Genomic DNA, 12,249 nt, shown 5'->3' on the forward strand with positions numbered 1-12,249 from the left:
TTTTCATCTGACACAGAGGTTGCATTAAGGAGAAGTCTATCTTTAATTATGTGAATAACACTTGTATCTTTTATCAATGTTTATTATGAGTATATCTGGCTGGAAAAATGGCTGTGTGTGTTTTTGTGACTTGGCTCTGACCTAACATAATCATATTTTGTGCTTTCACTGTAAAGCCTTTTTAAAATTGGACACGATGGGTAGATAACAAGAAGTTTATCTTTCATTTGGTGTATTGCACTTGTTAAAATATTTTTGAATTTCCTGCCTTTTGAGCAGAATGTTGTCGGAATATTGTCGAGGGGTGCCACTAGCGGAACCCCTAGCCATAAGAATTAAGCAGATCAATAAGAGGAGTCAATTGGATTGCACTCAAGGCTCTCCTTGCTTTCAAAGACTGTGTAGTCCAATACGGTTGACAACAACCTTGAGGCTTATTGCAGATGTGACTGCCACAAAGGACAGTGTGTGGGCAGCTAAAGGACATGGTAGGCAAACTGCTTGAGGTCTTTTAACAAAGAGAACCGGAAGGTGACCAATGCAGAGAAGGCCAGGGACACCTACCACATTTTCGCTTCTTGTTACAATTTGTTTTAAAAAATTGTGCTGCAAATAACAACACAAAATCTGTGATGTGTGAATTTCTAAATGTTTTGTTCTCCAATCCATAGCGGTTAAGGCTTGGGGATATCCCAGTGATTCTACAGTATACCCTGTATGTTTCTGAGCAGATTGGAGCCTCGCTGCTGTCCTTTCCTTTAGGTACTTAGAGCCCTAATTGGGTATCATATCATTCCCTGGCCACTACAGCCTCACAGCTTAGAACCACAGAATCACATCTTCCAACCTTTCTTCCTCTTGTTTTTTTAACAGAATGTAAAAGGCTACTCTGTCTGTCTCTGACGTATCTTAGCAGAAACTAATCACACTGAGAGTTAACCAGAGGGGCCTCCACACCATGCCGGACCCCTCTCCACCCTGCATCCTGTATGTCCCGTACCCCTCTCCACCCTGCATCCTGTCGGACCCCTCTCCACCCTGCATCCTGCACCCTGTCGGACCCCTCTCCACCCTGCACGCTGCCGGACCCCTCTCCATCCTGCCCCCTGCATGCTCCAGGACCCTTCTCCACCCTGCATCCTTCACTCTGCAGGACTCCTCTCCACCCTGCATCTGACACTCTCAAGGACCGCCCTCTCCACCTTGTACCCTATCTACCTGCTTTCAACCTATGTCTCTTCTTCCTGCTGTCACTCTCGCATCTCTTTCTCTCTCATGATGTTGTTGGAAATCAATTGATAAAACCTGGAGCCTTCTTTTTTGATGTGTGTCTTTTTGAGCAGACTCGTGAAAAGGTTAATTAGCTGAATAATCAGCTTAGCTACCGCTTGGCAACTAAAACCGCAGGCCCCTGGAGAGTGTATAGAGTAGACACAGTCTTCCTCTGCATTCCTCTGAGGGGAGGAGGTAGGGGGAGGGGGTCAGTGACAGGTCCCAAACTGCAATCTGAGGGCAAAGCCTCATCCAGCTGACGAGGGAAAAAGCTGTCCCCAGCAATCACAGAGGAGAGAAGATGAGAGGAAATATGCTCTAATGAGATAGAGGGAGAGAGAGAGAGAGACAGTTGAGCTGGAGGCGGGCAAGTGTTCAGAGAGGAGAGGAGTAAGAGAGAAATGCAAGGAAATAGAAGAGGGAGCCAGAGAGAATACAGGACTATGAAAAGGAGATATATACCACATCCTTCTCTGTGGAGCTGAGTCTCATGCTGGTATTCTCTCCAGTCTGTAAACAAACTGTTCTCAGCATCGCTATGGTGAGTGGCAATAAGGTGCAGTGGAAAGCAGCAGGTCTCAGCAGGTCAATGAGGTACTACTGAATCAATGATGTAATGTACTAATTGGCCTCCGGGAAAGAGAGAAAGTCTTAAGAGGTGTCAAACTTATTCCATGGAGGGCCTAGTGTGTTTGGGTTTTTCCTTTTTTCCTTTAAATTAAGACTATGACAACCAGGTGAGGTGAGTTATTTTACTAATTAGTGACCTTAATTCAACAATCAAGTACAAGGGAGGAGGGAAAATCCAGAGACACTCGGTCCTCTGTGGAATGAATTGGACAGATGTGGTCTACGAGATAGACATACTGTGGATTCGGAAAGTATTCAAATCCCTTGACTATTTAATCATTTTGTTACATTACAGCCTTATTCTAAAATGGATTGAATTATTTTTTTCCACTCATCAATCTACACACAATACCCCATAATGACAAAGCAAAAACAGGTTTTTAGAAATTATTGCAAATTTATTAAACATAAAAAACTGAAATATCACATTTACATAAGTATTCATACCCTTTAATCAGTATTTTGTTGAAGCACCTTTGGCAGCGATAAAGGCCTTGAGTCTTCTTGGGTATGACACTACAAGTTTGGCACACCTGTATTTGGGGAATTTCTCCCATTCTTTGCAGATCCTCTCAAGCTCTGTCAGGTTTGATGGGGAGCCTTGAGGCTTGTCCTGAAGCCACTCCTGTGTTGTCTTTGGCTGTGTGCTTTCGGTCGTTGTCCTGTTGGAAGGTGAACCTTCACCCCAGTCTGAGGTCCTGAGTGCTCTGCAGCAGGTTTTCATCAAGGCTCTCTGTACATTTCTCCATTCATCTTTCCTTCGATCCTCACGAGCCGCTCAGTCCCTGCCACTGAAAAACATCCCCACATCATGATGCTGTCACCACCATGCTTTACCATAGGGATGGTGCCAGGTTTCCTCCAGATGTGACGCTTGGCATTTCAGCTTCCGCCTGGGCACTCTACCATGAAGGCCTGATTAAAAGGTTATCCCATCTCCATAGAGGGACTCTGGAGCTCTGTCAGAGTGACCATCGGGTCACCTCCGTGACCAATACCCTTCTCCCCGATGGCTTAGTTTGGCCGAGTGGTGGGTCCAAAAGTCTTCCATTTTAGAATGATGGAGACCACTGCATTCTTGGGGACCTTCACTGCTGCAGAAATGATTTGGTCCCCTTCCCCAGATCTGTGCCTCGACCCAATCCTGTCTTGGAGCTCTACGGACAAATCCTTCGAACTCATGGCTTAGTTTTTGCTCTGACATACACTGTCAACTGTGGGGCCTTATATAGACAGGTGTGTGCCTTTACAAATGATGTCAAGACAATTGAATTTACAACAGGTGGACCCTAATGAAGTTGTAGAAACATCTCAAGGATGATCGATGGAAACAGAATTCACCTGAGCTCAATTTCGAATCTCATAGTAAAGGGTCTGAATACTTATGTAAATAAGGTATTTCAGTTTTTTATTTTTAAACCATTTGCAAAAAAATTGTAAAAACCCTTTTTGCTTCGTCATTACGGTTGTATTGTGTGTAGATTGATGACTGGCATTTTTATTTAAGCAATTTTATAATAAGGCTGTAACGTAACAAAATGTGGAAAAGGGGAAGGGGTCTGAATATTTTCCAAATGCACTGTAAAAATAGAGGGAACATAAGAATGTGAGAAGAGAGGAGTGATATGTGCTCGTTATGTGATATAAAAGCCTGGCAGCATCATAATCAAATATGGTGCTGATGCTCTTTGAAGCCACAATTGAAAACAGGAAACACTAATGGATTGTCTCTTGGGTTTTCTTGACACTGTTCTAAACAGATTAAAAAATGTCAATTGTTATTGTTAGAGGAAGGGCAAGCAGACAAAATAAGAAAGAGTGCTTTTGATCTTTTATGTGAACAAGGAGGCGATTTCTTCATGATTTCCTCTAAACTGAAAATGACTTCATCCCAACAATGAGAGATTAAAGAGGCTTGTACCCACTTGGAACAGGACAGATAACTTCAAACAAGTTCTAGGCCACGGTTCCCCAACTGGTGCCCTGTGGTGCGAATTTGGACCCTGCGTGGTTTTATTTGCCCCCTTTCCAAGTTTTCTGAGCAACAAAATAACTAAACATTTTTAAAAAATGATTTTTTATTTTATTTTAGTTGCTGGACATAAAATACTGTAACAACACTAGGAAATCAATTCCATGTGATTTTATTTTTGGAAATGTGTTCCCACGCATAATATAGAGACACGTGATCGTAAGCAAGGTTTGAAATTATTATGTTTTAGTCAAAGATTATATCTGTTTGAGCTTACATTACATACATTCCAGTCCCCCGACCATCCACTCAAGAACAAATGGGCCCGCTGTTGAACAAATGGGCAGCCGTTGAACAAATGGGCAGCCGTTGAACAAATGGGCAGCCGTTGAACAAATGGGCAGCTGTTGAACAAATGGGCAGCCATTGAACAAATGGGCCCACCGTTGAACAAATGGGCAGCCGTTGAACAAATGGGCAGCCGTTGAACAAATGGGCAGCCGTTGAACAAATGGGCCCACCGTCGAACAAATGGGCAGCCGTTGAACAAATGGGCAGCTGTTGAACAAATGGGCAGCCGTTGAACAAATGGGCAGCTGTTGAACAAATGGGCAGCCGTTGAACAAATGGGCCCACCGTTGAACAAATGGGCAGCCGTTGAACAAATGGGCAGCCGTTGAACAAATGGGCAGCCGTTGAACAAATGGGCAGCCGTTGAACAAATGGGCAGCCGTTGAACAAATGGGCAGCCGTTGAACAAATGGGCCCACCGTTGAACAAATGGGCAGCTGTTGAACAAATGGGCAGCTGTTGAACAAATGGGCCGCTGTTGAACAAATGGGCAGCTGTTGAACAAATGGGCAGCTGTTGAACAAATGGGCCGCTGTTGAACAAATGGGCAGCTGTTGAACAAATGGGCAGCTGTTTAACAAATGGGCAGCTGTTGAACAAATGGGCAGCTGTTGAACAAATGGGCAGCTGTTGAACAAATGGGCCCACCGTTGAACAAATGGGCCCACCGTTGAACAAATGGGCAGCCGTTGAACAAATGGGCAGCTGTTGAACAAATGGGCCCACCGTTGAACAAATGGGCCCACCGTTGAACAAATGGGCAACCGTTGAACAAATGGGCCGCTGTTGAACAAATGGGCCGATGTTGAACAAATGGGCAGCTGTTGAACAAATGGGCTCGCCTTTGATGATCCCTGTTCCAGGGGGTTTGTTGTAGGTCATTTGAAGGCCTCTGTACTTTCTGCATACCTCATCGTCAAACTGTCCACATTCTCTAGAGACAAACGTAAACAAAATGGTGCGCATTCCTAGATGAAGAGGGCTAGCTTCAGAATGTTGGAAACCATGTATTATCCACTATGAATCAATGATATATGACTCATGACTGATCATTTATAATGAGAATAATTGTATTTCCCATCATTATTGTATCAAGGACTATAACAACAATGGGTAAATTAACTTTCACTGTGGTGCTCCATCACAAATGCCAAAATATTTGACTCATTTATGAGACATGTAATTAGTTAAGTCTCCCAGTCCACAAAGAACGGTAAAGCTTGGTAAACGAAGAGACAAAGTTAGGAGAACTCATATTTCATCAACCTGTGCATGACTTTGAAATGAAGCATTAGGTATAACCCTTCTCAGAACCATTTGTCTTTCCCATATTTTGTGTCTAATGCCATCAGAGTTTAATGAGTTGGTTGTCACGTTTGTCTGCACATACAATACACTGTCATTTGGCAGATACTGGAGCCAGTGAACCTCACTTGAATGTCGTCAATCATTCACTGAAGACAGTACAATACATGCTCAAGGAGATCACAGGAAATAGGACCCTTTCAATGTTATAAAATGTATGTGGAAAGCATATTTGCTACAGTTTTCAGACTACTTTATGATCTTACTGACCTGAGTGTTCTGGTTTTGGTCTTTTTAGATAACTGTGATGGCCCTTTGGTATCAAATCTTCTTCAGGCCTCCTTTGAGAGGTCCTCGCAGTCCTCCATCAGTAACGCTCCACACTTCGCCAAGCTCAACAGACGAGATGGTGAGTAAAGACTAAGACCAAGCTCAACAGACGAGATGGTGAGTAAAGACTAAGACCATGCTCAACAGACGAGATGGTGAGTAAAGACTAAGACCAAGCTCAACAGACGAGATGGTGAGTAAAGACTAAGACCATGCTCAACAGACGAGATGGTGAGTAAAGACTAAGACCATGCTCAACAGACGAGATGGTGAGTAAAGACTAAGACCATGCTCAACAGACGAGATGGTGAGTAAAGACTAAGACCAAGCTCAACAGACGAGATGGTGAGTAAAGACTAAGACCATGCTCAACAGACGAGATGGTGAGTAAAGACTAAGACCATGCTCAACAGACGAGATGGTGAGTAAAGACTAAGACCAAGCTCAACAGACGAGATGGTGAGTAAAGACTAAGACCAAGCTCAACAGACGAGATGGTGAGTAAAGACTAAGACCAAGCTCAACAGACGAGATGGTGAGTAAAGACTAAGACCAAACTCAACAGACGAGATGGTGAGTAAAGACTAAGACCAAGCTCAACAGACGAGATGGTGAGTAAAGACTAAGACCAAGCTCAACAGACGAGATGGTGAGTAAAGACTAAGACCATGCTCAATAGATGAGATGGTGAGTAAAGACTAAGACCAAACTCAACAGACGAGATGGTGAGTAAAGACTAAGACCATGCTCAATAGATGAGATGGTGAGTAAAGACTAAGACCAAGCTCAACAGACGAGATGGTGAGTAAAGACTAAGACCAAGCTCAACAGATGAGATGGTGAGTAAAGACTAAGACCATGCTCAACAGACGAGATGGTGAGTAAAGACTAAGACCAAGCTCAACAGACGAGATGGTGAGTAAAGACTAAGATCAAGCTCAACAGACGAGATGGTGAGTAAAGACTAAGACCATGCTCAACAGACGAGATGGTGAGTAAAGACTAAGACCATGCTCAACAGACGAGATGGTGAGTAAAGACTAAGACCATGCTCAACAGACGAGATGGTGAGTAAAGACTAAGACCAAGCTCAACAGACGAGATGGTGAGTAAAGACTAAGACCATGCTCAACAGACGAGATGGTGAGTAAAGACTAAGACCAAGCTCAACAGACGAGATGGTGAGTAAAGACTAAGACCATGCTCAACAGACGAGATGGTGAGTAAAGACTAAGACCATGCTCAACAGACGAGATGGTGAGTAAAGACTAAGACCATGCTCAACAGACTAGATGGTGAGTAAAGACTAAGACCAAGCTCAACAGACGAGATGGTGAGTAAAGACTAAGACCATGCTCAACAGACGAGATGGTGAGTAAAGACTAAGACCAAACTCAACAGACGAGATGGTGAGTAAAGACTAAGACCAAACTCAACAGACGAGATGGTGAGTAAAGACTAAGACCATGCTCAACAGACGAGATGGTGAGTAAAGACTAAGACCATGCTCAACACTGAGTAGACATATCAGTAATAATGATCCTGATGATGCCTACTTCCCATGAACATCACGTGCCGAAGTATGTTTGTTTAACATTTCATTTCCACATGTAGCTTAATTAATAAACATAAATTATCCGTGTATAGCTATAAATTATTTGATCAATGGATTGTAAACAACAATTTCTTGTCATCTAATTCTATGGTTGTGAGCAGTTAGATTAATTGCCAGCTGTTTCATTTAGAGTCAGCTACCTGCGTCTGATCACTAAACATCCGTGGCTCTCACTCGTGTAAATTAAAACGTGTCAAAGTATTGATCAACTCAAAGGCCAACCTAATTGTCCCATGTAATCCATACTCCTCAGTCTGGTTTGTAGTCAATGTGGCAACAACGTAGCGTTGCTGGAATTGTACATTCATGCCTGCCTTCTAAACTGCTCTTCACTGTATGGCCATACTTATAAAAATATAACAACCACAGACCTTCCAAGGTAGCAGATATGCACACATATTTTTCACACCGTGTCCATCAAACGCTGACTGTACCCTGGGTTATTTTTAGCCACGGCCAACCCCCCTACGTGTGTCTGTAACAACCATAAACGATGCTTCCTCAGTGGCTCAGACTCTGGTTTGATATGCTGTACTCATCTGCTCCCATGGTGGTGTGTACCAGCCTTCAGCAGCTGAGTAATGAACCTTTCTGCCAGAGCTAACCTGTCTTCTTCCGCTCAACGACTGAGTAGCTGTGGGGATTAAACTCATCTTTAAAAAAACACACCATACTTTACAATATTTCCACCCCCTGTGGAATCTTAGCCACTGAACTCATAACAGTGCTATATATGATGGAGATTGACTGGGCAATGTGTTTCCCTCAGTAAATCTTGAAATTAAATTAGAAATTCAATGGATGGACACACAAACAAAATAGTGGGGGGTTTCTATCACCAAAATACATTAGATCTACTTCTCACCTAACGCTTCAACAAGCTTCCCATATACTTGAAATGCATAGCTTAAATGGAGAGGTTTTTTTTCTTAATCATTCTCTGCTAGCGTGTCTGTTTCTCTGTTAGTTTATCTGGGAGGTTTGCAAGCTAAGGGTTATCAAGACTGTTCATATTTTAGAGTAACGACACGGCGTGTAACAGAATGCTGAATACCAATATCAGGCTAGGTTCAAAGCCTATTGTTAGTTGTTTTGGTTTCATGTTTACCTCTGTTTTTCCAAGGAAGACCTACAGTATTGAAGCCATTAATGGTTCACGACCAGAAAGACAAACTCAAATTAGTTCAGATCCGGCTGGAAGGATCAGTCTAGCGCACTACCAAGACTGATACATAAGGCATAGCCTTATACCACACTGTAACGGAAAACTGTCATTTATACACACATATTTGGTATTATCAACAGTAAAACAATTTACTGCAGCATATTGTACATTTGTTTGTTAATACGTTTTTTTTTATGAACCTTTATTTAACCAGCGGAAAGCATTGAGACCAGGGTTTAGTTTTCAATGGTTCTCTGAAAACAACATATCTAATGTGAACAACAATGATCCTTACAAAATTAGAGTTAGAATTTCATATCAATTGTTAAATTCAAAAGGGCAGTAAAAACAAATACAATAAACCAAAACGCGCAGTTTCCATTGGTCACATTTGTTAACAGAGAGCTAAATTTACCTTATGAGACTTAAGAATCAAGTTTTAGAGTGACCTGCAGGTCATTCCAGGAATGAGGGGCACAGTAACTTAAGGCAGTCTTCCCTAACTCAGAGGAGACACGCAAAACCTCTAGAACCAACCAGTCTTGAGAGTCTTACAGTTACTAGATTTCCAATTTAGAAGGGATTTTGCAGAAGTGCATAATATTTATTTCATCTTTTTCTTTTTTTAACAGGAAAGACATGAGACCTAGGTCTCTTTTCCAAATTCACCCTGTATAATACAATGTAGACACATTATACAGACACTACTGCATGCATACACACATTAAAATACAAAAACACAGTCATGGGAAGCATAAATAAAACATCACAAATCATCCTGAAAAACGGTTACGTTCCTCCACAAATAAGTCCTCAAACAATACTTTAAAATTGCCGGAACGGCACCAGAACATCAAGATTAAATGTATTTTGAATTGTGTTCCAGCAATACGGTGCCAAAAAAACAAAAGCAGATTGACCTTTAGCTTTGTGGAGACCCTAGGGACCTCAAGAGTTCAAAGCTGTGAACGGGTTAGACAACTCAGATTACTATATAGTGTGTAACGATCCTCTTCATCTGAGGAAGAAGGAGTAGACCAAAGCACAGCGTGGTACACGTTCATATTGCCTTTAATTAACTGAACACTATATACAAAAGAACAAGAGAATAAATTAAAACCAAAGCAGTCCCGTATGGTGCAAACACTGAAATGGAAAACAACTACCCACAACCCATAGTGGGGAAAACAGGCGGCCTAAGTATGGTTCTCAATCAGAGACAACAACTACCCACAACCCATAGTGGGAAAACAGGCGGCCTAAGTATGGTTCTCAATCAGAGACAACAACTACCCACAACCCATAGTGGGGAAACAGGCGGCCTAAGTATGGTTCTCAATCAGAGACAACAACTACCCACAACCCATAGTGGGAAAACAGGCGGCCTAAGTAAATGTAAATGTAAATGTTCTCAATCAGAGACAACAACTACCCACAACCCATAGTGGGAAAACAGGCGGCCTAAGTATGGTTCTCAATCAGAGACAACGACAGACAGCTGTCCCTGATTGAGAACCACACCTGGCCAAAAACAAAGAAATACAAAAACATAGAAAAAAGAACATCGAACGCCCACCCTAGTCACACCCTGGCCTATCCAAAATAGAGAATAAAAAGCCTCTCTATGGCCAGGCCGTGACATAGTGGGGCAGCATGCAGCCTAGCGGATAGAGCGTTGGGTCAGTAACTAAACGTTTGCAAGATCAAATCCCATGGCTGACAAGCTAAAAATCTGTCGTTCTGCCCCTGAACAAGGCAGTTAACCCGCTGTTCCTAGGCTGTCATTGTAAATAAGAATTTGTTCTTAACTGACTTGCCTAGTTAAACAAAGGTAAAAAATAACAAATATTTCAACAGCAAAGTTAGATAAGATGGCTGTTTATGAAGAAGGGCTTTGTGAACAAAAAAGGGAGTAATGTAGAGATCTGCGGGTGTTTAGCGAAGTCCAGTCAATGTGGTTATTTCAATTAAAATTGTATAGGGGACAGATTGGAGTGGCAGCAAGTCTTAAACCTGAAATGGTTCAACATTTTGCCATTTCTTTTTGGTCTGTTTTGCCCTATTGTCACTGCCAGTTTGGAAGCCTTTGTTAAGGCCTCTAGACGTGCAAGTGATATAATACACCAAATATGAATTAATATGCTGTAATGTGTAAACACTTTACCCAGCAGCCAATCTGCTTGCACCAAGCCCTTGTAATTACAGTAAAATACTGTGAAATACAAACCGCTTCCCGCCAATGAATTTCATGTATTCATTTATTAATTCATTCTGATTATGGCAGCATTTCATTTTTTTTACAGCATAACACAGTACATTTTACAATATTGTACTGTGTGTCATTATACAGTACTTGCTTTGATACCGTATTCATATTACAGCAGGTGTTCTGTAATATTAAATACAGAATTGTACTTGTACCACTGAGCTCTCTGTAAGCTACTGTTGAATTGACAGTAACCCTTTTACAGTGCACTAGTGCACTGTCCAAATCACCTCCAATAAGGCTACATTAAATCAAATTGCTTTTAGACAGGGTTTAGATCATTCTAACCTATAGTAGAGTACAGCCAGGGAGTCTGAATTAATTCATCCAAATGCCCAGCTGAATAATGCCTTATTATTCCTGTCTGACAAAGCAGACTCACACCTCTGTAGTCATTATCACTGCCACAGTGACCTGTCCCACTCTCTCGCACACATTCCATATTCTCTGAATCGGCTGGAGTTTTAAGGAAAATAATATTTCGCACTGGAGCTAGCTGTCTGGACTACGCATCCGTTTGTGCGTGTGTGTGTGTGTGTGTGTGTGTGTGTGTGTGTGTGTGTGTGTGTGTGTGTGTGTGTGTGTGTGTGTGTGTGTGTGTGTGTGTGTGTGTGTGTGTGTGTGTGTGTGTGTGTGTGTGTGTGTATGTGTGTGTGTGTGTGTTCTACTCCTGCTGTGTCACATGCTAGGTCACTTTCTACACCTTCCTGTTCTGAGCTGTTTTCTCTCTCTGGTCTCCCGAGGAGCGGGAGGCTGGTCTCCCCAGGTGACAGACAGACAGCCTTGGCTGCAGCTGGACCTCAGGGACAGGATGGAGGTGACGGCCGTCGCCACACAGGGGCGCTACGGAGGCTCAGACTGGGTCAGCGGCTACCTGCTCCTGTTCAGTGACACAGGCCGAGCCTGGAAGCAGTACCGACAGGAGGACGGGGTGGGGGTGAGTTGCATCATACTGTAGATTTACTCTCGGGGTGGGGGTGAGTCTCCGCATTGATTATTTATTTACCGTACAAGACTTTGTTCTCTATTTTAATCCTTTAAAAAAATTCAGGCTGTTAACTTTGCCAAGCTTGTTCATTTATATGCGAGAGCTTCAATTCTATAACTGGCATTCCTCATGACAACGCTCCGAAGAGGCGTTATATCTGACAGTAACGACAGACATCCTTGGGGATATACGTAGCTACCTAGTTTGCCTTCTACCTGTCAACTCAGAGGAACATGCTGACATAAATGTGTTTGGTTTGCTGAAGTAGATTTGAATCAGACTGAATGTATGGAAGAATGTATGGCACTTCTAAATACCACTTCTGGATAAGAAACGTGTGACTCAGCATCTGAGC

The 12,249-nt window shown here is 42.6% G+C and overlaps 1 protein-coding gene across 1 annotated transcript in view; it reads left to right on the forward strand.

Annotated features, from left to right (window-relative positions):
- Positions 1 to 12,249, forward strand: part of LOC118386437 (contactin-associated protein-like 5) — a 117,734-nt gene that overhangs the window by 42,756 nt on the left and 62,729 nt on the right. The window contains exons 2-3 of the mRNA XM_052522951.1: positions 5,829 to 5,939; positions 11,650 to 11,843. Of these exons, the coding sequence (XP_052378911.1) occupies positions 5,829 to 5,939; positions 11,650 to 11,843 (305 nt within the window). The remainder of the gene's footprint in view (positions 1 to 5,828; positions 5,940 to 11,649; positions 11,844 to 12,249) is intronic.

This window comes from Oncorhynchus keta, chromosome 7 (genome assembly GCF_023373465.1).
Source record: "Oncorhynchus keta strain PuntledgeMale-10-30-2019 chromosome 7, Oket_V2, whole genome shotgun sequence".
In the NCBI taxonomy this organism is placed as follows: Eukaryota; Metazoa; Chordata; class Actinopteri; order Salmoniformes; family Salmonidae; genus Oncorhynchus; species Oncorhynchus keta.